Raw genomic sequence first — 17,043 nt, forward strand, 5'->3', positions numbered from 1 at the left:
ACGGAGCCCCCTCTGCTCTGGCACAGCTGCTCGCACACTGGGGAAAGTTCCAGACCGACCGTCCACACAGCAAGACCGCGACTCCACCCGCGCCTTCGGGACCCGAGAGCAACAGGCACGCCGGCAGCGAAGACTCGCAGCGGGAAACCCCAACAGCCCCCGCATCACTCACCGCCAAGGGGGCCCGGTCTGCTGGCGGCACAGGGGCCCGCGAAGGCCGCTGCTTCCACGAGGGGCCGAAGAAGAGAACCGCGCCCGGGAAACGGCGCGGCAGCCTCGGGCCGCAGCCTCTCTGAGCCCGGCCTGACCCCGGAGGCGCTGGGTCTCCCGCAGGCTCCGCCGGCAGCGTCCAGGACGGCTCCGATGGCTCGCGCGGGCTCTCCGGCAGCAGCGGACGGGACCCGCGAGGACTCCTACCTGAGCGCCGCGGGCCACAAGGGGCCACTTCCGGGGCACAAGGGGCCACTTCCGGGGCACAGCGCCGGGCGCAGGCGCACTCCCCGTGGGCGGCCGCCGTGGCGCCACGGGACGCACCTGCGCGCTGCCTGCCGCGTCCAGCGTCCGACGCCCCAGGGCCGCTGGCAGTGCAGCCTCTCCAGGCTGTGACCTAGGGACGCCGGTTCGAGTCCCGGCTGCTCCACTGGCGATGCTTCTCCACAGCCGCCGTCTGTCCTGTAGGGTGCCTGGTGAAGCTGAGCTCAGCTCCAGTCTCCTTGCCCCAGAGGGAAGGGACTCGGCAGCCTGGGCCATGGCATAGCTGGGGACACCTCTGGCTCCTCCTGCATAGCCCCACGGGCTGCACAGGCCCTGATGCCTGCCTCACTCTCCCATCTCTGGGGACCACTGGCACCAACTCCGGGTCCCATGCTGTTCCTGTCACCTACCCCACCTGACTTCCTGACCCTAATGGTGCATTGGCTGGAGCCGGCGCTGTGGCACAGTAGGCTAATCCTCTGCCTGCGCTGCCCGATCCCATGTGGGTGCCGGCTCTAGTCCTGGAGGCTCCTCTTCCAATCCAGCTCTCTGCTGTCGGCTTGGAAAGCAGTAGAAGATGGCCCAAGTGCTTGGGTCCCTCATCTGCATGGGGAACCAGGAAGAAGCACCTGGCTCCTGGCTTCTGATCACTGTAGCTCCGGCCATTGTGGCCATTTGGGGAAATGAACCAATGGATGGAAGACCTTTCTCTCTGTCTCTCCCTCTCACCCTAACTCTACTCTCAAATAAATAAATAATAAAATAAAATAAAAAATAGTGCATTGGCTGATTACCAGCATCTTAGTCCCTCCTTAATGGCTGGAATGGATCCTCACCTAAGGTGATGGTGAGGGCTGGGGCTGTGGGGCAGACATGAAGTCTGGGCCAGGCACTCGGGGACAAGGAGTGCTGTTTCTAAAGAGGTGGCAGGGGTGCCCTGTGTTTCCTGTCCCTGGGCCACTGGCCCCTTCCCCATGAGATTCGGCTGTCCCGATTCTGTCCCATGAGCATCCAGGGGAGGCAGCAGCTGGAAGCACAGTGCAGCCTCCCCAGAGCTTGAACAGCCTGCACCTGGGCCTCCACTGCGAGCCTCTAGAGCTGAGACAAACCCATCTCTGCTCTGCATGGGGACCCAGGTGCTCATGTATGGCAGTCACAGCAGGGGATGAGAACAGGACCCCCCCCCCCACCAGAGCCCACAGGTAACAATGCTCTGGGTCCTGCTGCCCCTCTGTTGGCCCGAGGCTAGGACTGCAAAACCCCACACTCACTTGCACTTGAGTTCTGCCCCTGGGACCTCCAGAACCTGCCTCTGCACCCACCCCTACTCACAGGAGTCAACCCGGCCCCCACAAATGGGCTCAGGGCACCTGGGCCTTCCAGGTGTCCTCAGATCCAATGCCCGGCTGGCTTTGGCCTTCACTGTGCAGGGTCTCCCACAGCCCCACCTCCCTATAGCCCTGCCCTTATACAGGTGGGAGCCCCGCCCCCCAGTCCTATGAGGGTCTTGTCTGAAGACAGCTGTGGTCATCAGGCCAGGAGCCTGTGTGGGGTCATTCAGGGAGAGGCCCCCTGGGCAGGCAGGGATGCAGCTCATCTTGCCAGAGTGGGGGGGTCCAGCTGTGCTCTGGGCTCCTGGAGCCAGAGCCACATGCAGGGCCCTGAGGACAGCTCCACAGCCTGGCCCAAGAGTCATGGCGGTTGAGCCAACACCCGCCCCCATCCCACAGGAGGATTTAAGGAAGCTCCAGTCGGCTGGTGCCGTGGCTCACTAAGCTAATCCTCCACCTGCGGTGCTGGCATGCCGGGTTCTAGTCCCGGTCGGGTTGCCAGATTCTGTCCTGGTTGCACCTCTCCCAGTCCAGCTCTCTGCTGTGGCCCAGGAAAGCAGTGGAGGATGGCCCAAGTGCTTGGGCCCTACACCTGCATGGAAAGCCCAGGGGGAAGCACCTGGCTCCCAGCTTCAGATCAGCACAGCGCGCCGACCGTGACAGCCATTTAGGGGGCAAACCAAAGGAAGGAAGACCTTTCTCTCTGTCTCTCTCTCTCTCTCACTAACTCTGCCTGTCAAAAAAATAAAAAAATTAAATATGGCCAAATGAGCCACTGGGCCAGAGCATTTCCCAACCCTAGAGACCCACCGGCTCTTTCCCCTAAATGTTGCCAGAAGGGCCATTGAGGAATGGACTGTCCTCTTGCCCATCCTAATTGAGTCAGTAGGCCATCCACCCCACCTATGCCCTGGGTTGACCTTTTAGGGCTAGCTGTTGAGGACTGAAGGAGCCTGGACTCCTACCACCAAACTATGGCCATCACTCCATGGGAGGAAGCCCAGGTTAACTGTGATGTCCTCTGTTAACTGAGCTGTCCTCAGAGCCCTGAGGTAGGCCAATTACATTTTTATTGACATGGGGGCAACCTTCTCAGTCCTGACCCAGTATTGGGGACCCACCTCTGTTGCCTCAACCTCCATGGCTTCAGCATGGCCCAGCCTGACATTGTGGCAATATGGTGAGTGAACCAGTTGGTAAAAGATTCTCTTTCTCCCCATCTCCCTCCCGCTCCCTCCTGCTCTGTTCCTCTCCCTCCCTCTCTCCCTCTCCCTCTCTCCCTCTCCCTCTCTCCCTCTCTCTCACTCTTAACTCTGCCTGTTAAATAAATAATCTTTTTGAAAATATTAAAGCAGTCAAATAATTGCCACATATTTGTTATATACCAGGTAGTTCCATTTTCAAAAAATTATGAAATAAATGGGGATTAATGGAGAGAGTCAATGATTTGCTGTGCGAACATAAGACAGAGAATTCAGAAACCTAGCAAGGAGCAGAGGTGTGTTGGTGTCATCAACTGATTCTCTAGGGTTAACAAAAAGTTCTGACTTGTGGCATTTAGCAACTTACGTGGCATGAATATGAACAGATGGATGTGGTTTGAAGCTACCAACTGGACACATGGAATTGCCCACAACTATTGCTCTTGATGCTTGTGAGCCCCCTCTGGCATGTCATTGTTAAGTCCCTGCCAAACAATGACTTTCTAGGGCCACCCTAAAAGCCTTTTTATGATTCCACAGGAAGAAGCATGGGGGCTTGAATAGCTGTGCAGTGGCTTATAGTTCCCACAGATACCTTTATCTATTTCTCCAGTAACTGCATCTCACGTGTATGGATGGCAAGCATCCACCCCCACACCCTGTCTCACTTCAGCACCTGCCCTCTGCTACCAGAGAGAGAAAAACAGCTTCCACCGCAGGAAACTGACACTGAGCTGCTTCAGCAAAAGGTTTCACCGTTTCGTTACACACAGTGTTGAAAAGATGCAGACTCAGAGATGAAATTTAGTAAAGTTAATGACTATTTCTACTTTGTAGAGGATATACTTTTGTTTTTTAGCTCTTGTTTATACTCCTGTGGAACTGTGGTCTTTCTACTTTTTACTTGTTCTATATTATGGTTAGTGGTGCATTAAGCCTGTGATTATAAAATGTATTAAAATTATGTTTTTGCAAAAATTAGCAAAAAAGGAAGAAAGGAAGAGGATTGAGGGAGGGAGGAAGGGAGGGAAGCAAATCCCCAGAACCATGACTCCTGTGCCATCAGTGTACCTGTGAAAACAATGTAAAGGGCACCTAATGTCTTAGTATTATGAGGGAAGTAATTTTTACCTGTAGACCCTATTAAAGGATCTATACAACCATTAGGGCCCACAGGCAGCACTCTAAGAACTATTGCCCTAGTCCAAAGTCACAAGTGTTCTTTTTCTGGTTATTGCAAACTGTTCAAATCTTTACTGAGTATATACTAAGTTGATGTTCTGTATATAAAGATCATTGAAAATGAATATTAATGTTTAAAAAAGATGTATTTATGTATTTATTTATTAGACAGACAGAGTTACAGAGAGAGAGAGAGAGAGACATCTTCCATCTGCTGGTTCGCTCCCCCAGGGGCCACAATGGCCGGAGCTGGGCCAATCTGAAACCAGGAGCTTCTTCCAGGTTTCCCATGAAAGTGCAGAGGCCCAAACACTTGGGCCATCTTCTGCTGCTTTCCCAAGTCATAGCAGAGAGCTGGATTGGAAGTGGAGCAGCCAGGTCTCAAACCGGCATCCATATGGGATGCTGGTACTGTAGGAGGCAGCTTTACTGCTATGCCACAGTGCCAGCCCCCAGATGCTCCACTTCTGAACCAGCTCCCTGCTAATGGCCTGGAAAGCAGCGGAAGATGGCCCAAGTATTTGGGCCCATGCACCCACATAGGAAACTTGGAAGAAGTTCTTGGCTCCTGGCTTTGGCCTGGCCCAACACCAAGCATTGTAGCCATCTGGGGAGTTAATCAGTGGATGGAAGTGCGCTCTCTCTCTCTCTCTCTTTTTCTCTTTCTCTCTCTCCCTCCCTCACTCCTTCCCTCTCTCTGTAACTCTGACTCTCAAATAAATAAATATTTTTTAAAATTAAAAAAAGATAATTAAAGCCAGACCTGCATGGCTACCTTAAAATTAGAATTCAGGGCCAGAATTATGGGTCAATGGGTTAAGCTACTGCCTGTGACAACGATGCCCCATGCATGAGTGACCATTCAAATGCCAACTGCTCTCTTTGATCGAGCTCCTTGGTAGTGTGACTGCAAAAGCCACTGGAGGATGACCAAAGTGCTTGGGCCCCTGCCAACTACTTGGGAGACTGGATGGATCTCCTTGCTCCTGGCTTCAGCCTGGTCCAGCTCTTGCCCCTGCAGCCATTTGGGGATTGAAGGAGCAGATGTCTCCCTGTCTCTGTCTCCCTGTCTCTGTCACACTGACTTCCTAATAAGTAAGATAAATCTTTTGATACTTGATGATAATAATCAAGGCTTTCTTACAGTGATAATTTTGTTGTGCCCAAATCTCTCTTTTCTGTAAGAGGACAACAGTAGCAGGTGGTTCCTAAATTCTTCATTCAAAGAGATTTCAGACAATCTATAGTCATGTCCAACAAATAACTGAAATCAGGCACTAGGCAGAGTTAGTCTTAAGCACTGCCTTCCACTACCCTTTGCTCACTCCTTTTATTCTGTCATTTATTCCTGCATCCCAGTAAAAAACATGGAATTCTTACTCAAGCTTGAGTCAAGTCTGTAACTTATTGATTTTCTGGGAAAAAAATTATTATGCTCCCAAGTTCAATGACATAGTAAGTCTCTCATCTCCAGAAAATAATGTGACACTCTTTCTGTTCAAGAAAAATGAGCCAGAAATTAAGTAAAACCAGGAAAGCTTAGTGCTCTTCTTTAGATTATAGCCATTACAGCTTGCATGTGCCTACTGTCAAATGACAACCTGCTGGTGACTGGCACAGTAGCCTAAAATGGAATCGTTGGAAAGTATAACCCTTAGTATTAATTTCTTACTCAGTTCAATCAAAGACACAAATGTTCCAAGACTTCCTGAAATATGCTTATAGATATTCTCCGTTAGTTTTTTTCAGGATAAAACTGGTGCATCTTACATGATTATGTGTATGGACAATTCATAGAAAGTTACGGAGCTCAGGATCGGTTGGTACTGAAAACTGAAAGTTTTGGCTAAATTGCTAAATATTTGGTCTTCAATGCCTCACCTACATTTATAAACAAATATGAGACATTGTTTCCTGCAATATTTCTTTCTAAGCCAGAGTTTATTTAAAACAAAACAAAACAAACAAAAAAAAAAGGGTAACCACTGCAGTGAAGTATGTCTGCACTGATGTGCAAATACGTTTTTTCTTTGTACTCATCTTTGTGAATGTATGAAACCTAACATTTATTATATTGTGCTTGAAAAGAAGACAGATTGAAATGCAGCTTTAGAAAGAAAAGATGGTGCTGAGGCAAGCTCTAATTTCACTGATGTACCGCAACTGCATCAGCAAGAGCATGAGACTAAATGCATTCTCAGCGGAAGTGAGAAACGGCCTGGACACCGCCGGTACTGTGCCGTCGCATTCAGGTGGAAGCAGTCATTGATTCAGACTGCGATTGAGAAAGGAATCCCAGATGGAACCATCCGGAGCCGGAGGCTCCTATCTGAGAGTCGGCAGTCCTGTGTGTAAACCAAGAAATCAGGAGACGGCTGAATGCTGAAAGGAAGCAAGCACCGGAGTCCCAGCTCTCTCAACGTGAGACCATCACGGGAATCTCAGTCCTCTGCAGCAGCTAAGGGACATGGCTATGTAAGGGCTTGCTAGTTAGCTACATCCATCCATGTTTCCTGTTTCTAGGTTTCCTTTGTATGTGTATTACTTAATTTCTGGTTAACCACTCAACTGATGAGTCACATAGTTCACAGGGCCATCCTAGTGCCTTCAAGGAAACTTATATTCACCAAAGCTGTACAATGGAATCACTCGTCCATAGGGTGTCCTGGGCCACTTCCTTAGTCACCTGGATGTGGGCTGCATGATTTTTGGATGTCTTTGGTTTAGCTGTCCTTCCTTCCATTAGCCTTGACCTATCAATAATCAGTACCTTCTCTGGAACTAGGGGAAGGGGAAGGTAAGACCTCAGATTTATTGCAGTCATGGTAGTGATTACTGAAAGATTTTGCAAAGGATACAGAAAATAAGAAATTGCTGCCAAAAGTGAGTGTTGCACATTGCTAATTAATTTTTCATATTATAAGTTATCATTTTCTTTAGAACAATGCTGTAATGGAACTTTGTGTTTCTGAAAACATGCTGTAGGTGTACAATTGAGTAACTGAGTTTTCAATTCTCTATCATTTTAATCAATTTAAATTTAAACTCAACTGATCACCTGTAGCTAAACACCATCACACTGGTCAGCCCAGACCAGCAACATAGCTCCTCAGTTAGTATATCTTGCTGTACAATATAATTTCATTAACTCCAAATCCATGAATTCAGAAATTATGAGCACCTGACATAGATTGAATGACTCTGCCATTGACTTTTGCACTGTGATGAAAATATCAACTAATCTCATTCATAAGGTTAAAAGGATTATAGATCAACAGTTTGACTCTCCTAGTGGCACAAACTAGTTATGAGAACTAGTTTAGAATTATTTAGCCACTAATATATTGAAAATAAATGTGTTAGATGATGAATTATTTTTTAATTGTTTCTTATTTTTAAATTAGTTATGACAAGCAAGTCTAAAGAAAACTTTACTAGGAAACAAGTGCTCACAAGGTGTACCAGACACTGGACTGGTCCTGGAGACTATTTTAAAATGAGTTTTGGACCTGCACCCCACATCAGAGTCCCTGGGTACACTGTCTACTCTGGCTCCAGACTCCAGTTCTGCCCACATAAATAGATTCAGCTTGTGATACAGAGAGGGAGATGAATGTAGCCAGGTTTTGCTCTCTTTGTCCCATCTGATAACCTTCCTTGAAGGGTACACCTGGGTTCGGGGTTGGCACATACTTTTTTTTTTTTTTTTTTTGACAGGCAGAGTGGACAGTGAGAGAGAGAGACAGAGAGAAAGGTCTTCCTTTGCCGTTGGTTCACCCTCCAATGGCCACCGCGGCCGGCATGCTGCCGCCGGCGCACCGCGCTGATCCGATGGCAGGAGCCAGGTGCTTCTCCTGGTCTCCCATGGGGTGCAGGGCCCAAGCACTTGAGCCATCCTCCACTGCACTCCCTGGCCACAGCAGAGAGCTGGCCTGGAAGAGGGGCAACCAGGACAGAATCCGACGCCCCGACCAGGACTAGAAAAACATGAGTGTTTTTGAACGGAGGGTCCAATCTTCCTACTGAGGTGTGTGAATGCTGATCTTGCTTCTTAAAAAAAAAAAAAAGTTGTCTGTTGTCTTCCTTTGCTTTGTCCTCAGCCTCATGACCCTGTCATGCAGGAAGTTGTAATTTTCATATGGCATTTTTGCAATGTCCTTATTTTGAGAGCAGAAGTACATCTGCAGTTGTATGTTGCACAACGTGTACATTGACAACATATCAAAAGTGATTCGAGTGCCACACTTTAAGCAAATTCCCACTTGGCAAAATGTAAGGCATTCCTCACTGCATAGAAGCACAGAAGTCCTAGGTCCACGTTGTCACACAGCTGGTTAAGCCACCACCTGTGGTGCAGACATCCCATATGGGCACCTGTTCGAGTCCCTGCTGCTCCACTTCCTATCCAGATCCAAGCTAATGTGCCTCCAACAGTGGAAGATGGTCCAGTTGTTTGGGCCCCTGCATCCACATCTCCTGGGGATTGAACCAGCTAAGGGAGGATCTCTCCCTTTCTCTCTCTAACTCTACCTTTTAAATAACTAAATAAATCTTTTTTTTTTTTTTTTTTGGACAGGCAGAGTGGACAGTGAGAGAGAGAGAGAGAGAGAAAGGTCCTCCTTTTCCATTGGTTCACCCTCCAATGGCTGCTGTGGCCTGCACGCTGCAGCCGGTGCACTGTGCTGATCTGAAGGCAGGAGCCAGGTGCTTCTCCTGGTCTCCCATGGGGTGCAGGGCCCAAGTACTTGGGCCATCCTCCACTGCACTCCTGGGCCATAGCAGAGAGCTGGACTGGAAGAGGGGCAACCGGGACAGAATCCGGTGCCCCGACCAGGACTAGAACCCAGGGTGCTGGTGCTGCAGGTGGAGGATTAGCCTAGTGAGCCGCGGCGCTGGCCAATAAATCTTTTTAAAAAGGAAAAAAATTGGGGCAGCACTGTTGTTTGGCAGGTGAAGCTGCTGCCTGTAGCACTGGCTTCTCACGTGGGTGTTGGTTCCAGTCCCGGCTGCTCCCTGCTAATGTACCTGGAAAAGCAGCAGAAGATGGTCCCTGTCCATGGGTCTCTGCACCAATGTGGGAGACCTGGAAGAAGCTCCTTGCTCCTAGCTTTGAATCTGCCCAGCTCCAGCTGTTGTGGCTATTTGGGAAGTGGACCAGCAGACGGAAGATCTCTCTTTCTGTCTGTCTCTTTTTCTCTCTCTGTCTTTCAAAATATAAAAAATTTAAAAAAAGTTTTCCTATCCCCTACTGTAAGAGTTTATCTTGCCTGCACTGAACAATTGCCCTACTGTAGGAACTTCAGTTTCTCCAGAATGTTACATTTGTATGCAAATAACTACAACCAATAAAAAGCAACCAATAAAAGAGAATGTGAAACAACTTATTAAATTCTATCAGATTTCTTTAAATGATTTATTTTATTTATTTGAAAGGCAGAGTGACAGAGAAAGAGGAAGAGAGAGATCTTGGTTCACTTGGCACATGATCACATTGGTCAGAGTTGGGTCAGGCTGAAGCCAGGTGCCTGGGACTCTATCCAGGTCTCCCATGGGGGTGCAGGGTCCCTAGTACTTGAACCATTTTCTGCTGTTTTCCTAGACTCATTAGCGGGGAGCTGGATCAGAGGCAGAGCAGACAGGACACAAACAGATGCTGTGCTATTGGGTGCTGCCTGACAGATGGTGGCCTAACTCGCTGCACCACAACACCCACCTGGTATCAGGTTTTGTTTTGTTTTGTTTTTTGTTTTTTGACAGGCAGAGTGGACAGTGAGAGAGAGAGACAGAGAGAAAGGTCTTCCTTTGCCATTGGTTCACCCTCCAATGGCCGCCGCGGCCGGCACGCTGCAGCCGGCACACCATGCTGATCTGATGGCGGGAGCCAGGTGCTTCCTCCTGGTCTCCCATGGGGTGCAGGGCCCAAGCACTTGGGCCATCCCTCACTGCACTCCCGGGCCACAGCAGAGAGCTGGCCTGGAAGAGGGGCAACTAGGATAGAATCCGGCGCCCTGACCGGGACTAGAACCCGGTGTGCCCATGCCACTAGGCGGAGGATTAGCCTAGTGAGCTGCGACTCCGGTCTGGTATCAGGTTTTAAAATGACCATTTTGTTTCCTGATTTGCTACCGGTATGGTGATTACTAGTCTCCTGAAACACAGACTTTTTTTTTCGGGTGCTAATTAAAGAAAAAAAAAGATGTATTTATTTGAAAGGCAGAGTTAGAGAAAGAGAGGTAGCCTGATATAAATTATTTCCATTTTTAATGAAGAATGGGATGGGAGAGGGAGTAGGAGGTGGGGTGGGAGTGCGGGTGGGAGCGCAGGTGTGAGGGGAAGAACCACTATGTTCCTAAAGTTGTACCTATGAAATCTGCATTCATTAAATAAAAGCTTTTTAAAAAATGATTGTTAACTCCCAAGCAATAGATTAAAGTAATGTGCATAAATCTCATAACTTCCTCATCTTAAGGTCTCCAAAGAAAGGGGTAATTGGTGTTGATGTTTTATTTCAACATAATATATTTCCTGCCCTCCATAAATTACAAGACCATATAAACTCTTCTGAGAACTAAGGTATGCAAAATACACAAGAATGACTCTATTCAAATGATAAAATCCACCTGGATGGAAACTCTGCCAGTGTTTTCCCACAGTCTTTTTTCTAATCTTTTCTTTGCTATGCAAATACTGTTGCTAGTTTTTTATTTTATTTTATTTTATTTATTTATTTATTTATTCATTTTGACAGGCAGAGTGGACAGTGAGAGACAGAGAGAAAGGTCCTCCTTTTTGCCATTGATTCACCCACCAATGGCCGCCACGCCACAGCCAGCGCACCACGCTGATCTGAAGCCAGGAGCCAGGTGCTTCTCCTGGTCTCCCATGCAGGTGCAGGGCCCAAGTACTTGGGCCATCCTCCACTGCACTCCCGGGCCACAGCAGAGAGCTGGCCTGGAAGAGGGGAACCGGGACAGAATCTGGTGCCCTGACCGGGACTAGAACCCGGGGTGCCGGCACCACAGGTGGAGGATTAGCCTAGTGAGCCGCAGTGCCGGCCCTGTTGCTAGTGTTTAAATCATTACTTATCTATGCTCCAAAATTTAAATCTGTTGGTTACCCTGTTATCTTCTTCTTGGTTATTTTTACTTGTGCAAAGATAATTTTCTTACCTGTACAAAATTAATTTGATTTCTATAACTGACAATCAGACAAATGAATATCAAGGACATTAATGAGAGGGAAAACAAAAAGGCAAATTTCAGAAAATATTTCAGTTTCATAAGATTCTAAATTCTAGATAGTTTGAACTTTGCTGAAAACTCTACTGAAAGCAACCCATCAGAAAATGTGATAGGAAAACAAATTAATGATAAGTTCAAGGCTGGTGCCGCGGCTCACTAGGCTAATCCTCTGCTTTGCAGCGCCAGCACACCAGGTTCTAGTCCCGGTCGGGGCGCCAAATTCTGTCCCAGTTGCCCCTCTTCCAGGCCAGCTTTCTGTTGTGGCCAGGGAGTGCAGTGGAGGATGGCCCAAGTGCTTGGGCCCTGCACCCCATGGGAGACCAGGAGAAGCACCTGGCTCCTGCCATCGGATCAGCGCACGGTGTGCCAGCCGCAGCGCACTGGCCGCGGCGGCCATTGGAGGGTGAACCAACGGCAAAGGAAGATCTTTCTCTCTGTGTCTCTCTCTCACTGTCCACTCTGCCTGTAAAAAAAAATAAAAAATAAAAAAAAATCCAACTGAGCCTTATAATGGCATAAAGATGATAATAATAAAACACTATTTCCTGGGGCCAGCACTGTGGCATAACAGGTAAAGCCACCGCCTGCAGTGCCAGTATCCCATATGGGCACCAGTTCAAGTCCTGGCTGCTTCACTTCCAGTCCAGCTCTCTGCTGTGGCCTGGGAAAGCAGTAGAAGATGGCCCAAGTCCTTGGGCCTCTGCACCCACATGGGAAACCTGGAAGAAACTCCTGGCTCCTGGCTTCAGATTGGCACACCTCCAGCCGTTGCGGCCAATGGGAAGTACAGCAGAAGATGGAAGACACCTATCTCTCTCTCTTTCTCTCTCTCTCTGCCTCTCCTTCTCTTGGTGTGTAACTCTGACATTCAAATAAATAAATAAATCTTTTTTGTTTGGTGTTTGTTTTTTAATGACAGATAGAGTTAGACAGTGAGAGAGAGAGAGAGAGAGAGAGAGAGAGGTCTTCCTGGTTTCCCATGCAGGTGCAGGGCCCAAGCACTTGGGCCATCCTCCTATGCCTTCCCCGACCACAGCAGAGAGCTGGACTGGAAGAGGAGCAACCAGGACAGAATCCGGCGCCCCGACCAGGACTAGAACCTGGGGTGCCGGAGCCGCAGGTGGATGATTAGTCTAATGAGCCACGGAGCTGGCCAACAGTATTTTTTTTTAAGATTTATTTATTTATGGGCCTGCGCCATGGCTCACTTGGTTAATCCTCTGCCTGTGGTGCCAGCATCCCATATGGGCGCTCTTTCTAGTCCCAGGTGCTCCTCTTCCAGTCCAGCTCTCTGCATGGGAGACTAGGAAGAAGCACCTGGCTCCTGGCTTCGGGTCGGCTGAGTTCTGAGTGTAGCAGCCATTTGTGGAGTGAACCTGTAGGACCCCAAAAGCGGTGTCCTCTTGTGACGACCCCAGAAACACAGATTCCGGACCAGACGATGCAATAGAACAGGAGGTAATTTATTTCATTTGTACAAATGGGCCCTCTACTGCTGCAAGCAGCAAGCAAGCGAGAGGAGCCCCGAGCAGCTATCTCACACAGCTTTTAAAGGGCAAAACCACAAAATTAACATATTATAGGCTGGCGTAAGTTCATTGGATAATTTTCAGTAGCGGGCCTTGTATGGCAGTCTAAAAGTGGTAATGTCGGTGGAAAAGTACTAGGTCAAAGGGATACATTAGGGGAGGGGGTCTCTAGGAGAGAGGAATAGGTTGCTACGTGCCTTGCAGCTTTCTTTGTTAACCTTGAGCAAGCGTAGGGAAGGGGCTTATCTACAAGGCAGGTGTTCTGTGTATCTCTGGTTAGTAGCTGACTGCTTTCTCTGTGAACCGGTTTACTCCCCATTTTCCAAGGCCGTCTCTGGAACAGTTTGTCTCAGGAGTCTTATTATTTTATTTTTAAGAGGCTATTTTTATGGTGGCTCACAGCCGCCTCTTTCATTCCCCCATTTTCTCTTTGAACTAATTTTAATCCTAAAATTGTGTGCCGTTAATGAGGGGTTTCAATACGGTCACTGGTGGCCAGGGCTTGATACTGTTGCATGAGGACTAATGCCAATGATCAGCAAGCCAGGCCTTAGCATGTGGGCCCATGGCCAGCCATGGGTTTTTATATATATATTTTTTTTATTAAATTGAGAATGGCCTCTGTCTTAGGTTGCCCTCAGTCATCTCTGTCCTTACCCGTCATCGGTAACTCTGGCAGCTTGGCCTAGAGCCCTGTCTTAGGTTGGTACAGGATGCTGAGCGTCTTACCCATCTTTGAGTACCATTCCAGCCCAACATTAGGTGAGAGATGAAACATACAGCCAAATATCAATTATTTTGATTACAAAGGAGGCTTGGTACGAAGTTTTAAATGATGAATCTCAGTCCATTCATACTGTAGCGAAGTCAGCATAAAATGCAGAACACACAGAATACATCCCATACAAAGCAGGAAAAGCAGTAGCAGTCCAGCCAACATTAATAACCAATGAATCCATTGAAACCCTTCAAATGAATAGTGGGTTAGTAATAAACATATGTTGCATTTTACTCTTAAGTTTATCAATAACAGACTCTATATATGGCACTGTTAGTAATGTTAAAGCAATATCCCCCAGGTACAGGTTTACAACTTAAATGATCTTTTTAACAGCAAGTAATTGTTAGCTGCATGGCTTAAAAGCACTCCTGAGTGAACTTGATCCAATTCTTTGGCTATATTGGATAGCACAGTAGCAGTAAGATTGATTGCTTTGGTCACCAAACATGTAAGCCTTCATAGTCCACGATTATTTCCAAAAGCCAGTCCAGGAACACTTACTACTGATGCAGCCATGGCAAGGGCAGTGTCCTCTCCTATTAGGATGACGTTGTTATTGTAGTCTTCAGGTAAAGCACGCCACTGACGTACTCTATCTGCTGCTGTAAATACAGATGTTAGCATCAGGGCCACACGGCCCAGGGAGCAATTGCAGAAGTTATCAGAGGCTAATGATGTAAAGGCATGTTGGTTACATAGAAAAACCCATCCCTTAGGAGCCCTTGTCCCATACCAGTACTGGATCAGGTCCATTCCATTGATTGGTGATAGGATCCCTCCATTTCACCACTGCTCTTTTTACAGCTGTTTTTAAGCAGTTAGAATTTAACAGAGACATCAAGAGAACATAATAGATTACTTTAACTCATTGCTTTAACAGAGAATCAGATTTTGATTTTATGTCAAAGAAAATAACCAAAGATTTTTTTTTATAATATTTTGTGACTTTTTTACACCTTCTGTAACTTGCTCAAACCTTTCTCTTTTCTCCCCCCCCCTTTTTTTCATTCCAGTATAAACCAGCCATTAAGATAAACAATTTTTACAAATCATATTTTTTTAAAAGTATCTCTTTTTTTAATTTTTCTTATCAAGAACACGCTTTTATGTTTGTGACCTTTTACATTAAAATGATGGTATCTGGGACTGTAGCAGTCAATGGGAGAGTAACTTTGTTTAATTCCCTGTAATCCACAGTCATTTTTCAGGTTTTATCTGATTTCTTAACATGCCAAATTAGATAATTCTTTTTAGTAATTATGGGAATCATCACTCCAGCACTAAGATAATTTTTTACTGTTTTAGATTTTTTTTTTATATCCATCTGGAATTCTGTATTGTTTACACTGAATAACCTTAGTTGGCCCTGGCAGCAGTACAGGAGCTTGATATAATTTTTTTACCACTACCTAGCAGTTTGACTCCAAAGGGCAGCATTTTTTTTTCCAATTTACATTTATCTTATACTGTTTTTTCCAATTGCTTACACATGCATCAGTATGCAGATAACAAAATCCATTCTCACCTCCCCAAAGCCTATAGTTTATCCCCCTTTTCTACCGGCACTGATAGCAAAACCTCAATAACTTGTGGAGGCTGTGCACTCCGTAACTTGCCATCCCAATTCTCACTCGATTCTGAGCAGAGAGCCCATTCCTTCACCAAAGAGGCGAACTGAAGGTCTTTTCAGCCAGGAACATCACAGGTTACACATGCAACTTCAGTTTTTCTTTTAAAGAAAGGCATTGCTTTGCATACTTGCAGATCCCGCCAACTACGCCAATTTGTGACAGTAAATTACTTTTTAGCTGTCTGCTGTGCAGACTTAGTTACTTTTAATCTGCAAGAAATACGCTGCAAGCCTTGTAGTGCACACTAAAATTATTTACAGGAAAGATGGTAAAGGAGCATAGATTAACAGAATGTTGCAATAAACATGGCTCCATTGCTTTAATGATACTATGGCAAGATGGTCCACTGATCCCTGTAGGGAGGGCCTGAGGCTAGCCCCGCTTCCAGTTTCCTGAACTCTTTTTTAATGAATTACCTTCCTTATCAGTTTTGGAGTGACATTTATTGGCCCAATGCCTTCCCCTTTAGCACTGGAAGCAAATCCCAGGAAGAGCCTTATTTTGATTTTTGACTTCTGGACAATTTTTGTACATGTCCCTGTTGCCCACATTTATAGCACCCTCATTTATCAGGCATAGCCCTCCTTGATGATTTTTGTAATGACATACCAAGCAGAGCGTCAGGTCCTGAATGTCCTGTTATTAATCCATTTTGTTAATTTTTCATTAAAGGGACTGTCACAGAACACCTCAATCACAGTAGCCAATTGATCATGTCCACGTTGTACTTATGTTTTGTAGAATTTACAGTACTGTGGGCATCACTAGGCAATCTTCACACAGCTCCGGAGAAGGATCCATACTGAGGATTAAACATTATTAGTAATCATCACGGGCACATTTAACATTCAGCTTGACTGCGTGTTCCCCCCGAAACGAAACAGCAGCAACAGAGGCTTGCTCCGTCTCCCCCTAAAAGCCCCCAAGGACAAGGGTGGCTCATTGCCAAGATGTTAGGCAAGCAGTGCGTCCCATCTCGGGTCTTGGCCAGAGAGCCGAGACATGAAGCATGCCCACCTGTTTATCAGAAAACATTCCTTTATCCTCCTCCCCGGGAGCTGGCCAGGCTCCCAAGGAGCAGGAGAAGGTCATTCGGCAGCAAAGTTTCTTGGTTACCAGAGCCAAATCTAGGTACAAGCCTCTCCAGCCCAAAAATTTGTCCTTACATTTGGCCCTAGAGTTGCATTGAGAGGTAGACATAATTAACATATTATAAGAATACAATACACATTTTTCATACAAGTATACATCTAGCAATCAAACACAACAATAAAAACAGATGGGGGAGACAGTAAGAGATAAAGGACAACAAAAACAGTGACACACAGAACACAAATCACAAGCCGCGCGGCAACAGACCGAGACAAAACCGAAACTATCAGAAGGGAGCGGCAGTCTAGCCAGGCTCTCCCCTGGAAGAAAGGAAATTCCCTCTTTCCCAGGGGTCTCAGGACACGTCTGAAATCACAAGCCGCGCAGCAACAGACCGAGACAAAACCAAAACCAGAATTTCAGAAGGGAGCGGCCGTTTGGCCAGGCTCTCCCTTTGAAGAAGGGAAACACTCTCTTTCCCTCCTTCCCAGACCACCACTGGAGCGTCCTCCAGGGTTGGACCAGGGGCCTCACGACACGTCTGTCTCCCCTTTGGTCCAGTCAGTACTGAGCCTGTACA

The 17,043-nt window shown here is 47.1% G+C and overlaps 1 protein-coding gene across 3 annotated transcripts in view; it reads right to left on the reverse strand.

Moving 5' to 3' along the window:
• The window catches only part of LOC138848025 (uncharacterized), a 53,584-nt gene extending 42,705 nt beyond the window's left edge, over positions 1-10,879 (reverse strand). For all 3 annotated transcript variants that reach the window (XR_011385886.1, XM_070067685.1, XM_070067686.1), the window contains exon 1: positions 173-10,879. Coding sequence is in view for 2 of the 3 variants with exons in the window: in XM_070067685.1 (XP_069923786.1) it covers positions 173-750 (578 nt within the window). In the remaining variant the exon portion in view is untranslated. The remainder of the gene's footprint in view (positions 1-172) is intronic.
• Between the last annotated feature and the right edge of the window lie 6,164 nt (positions 10,880-17,043).

This window comes from Oryctolagus cuniculus, unplaced genomic scaffold, assembly GCF_964237555.1.
Source record: "Oryctolagus cuniculus unplaced genomic scaffold, mOryCun1.1 SCAFFOLD_122, whole genome shotgun sequence".
Taxonomy (NCBI): Eukaryota; Metazoa; Chordata; class Mammalia; order Lagomorpha; family Leporidae; genus Oryctolagus; species Oryctolagus cuniculus.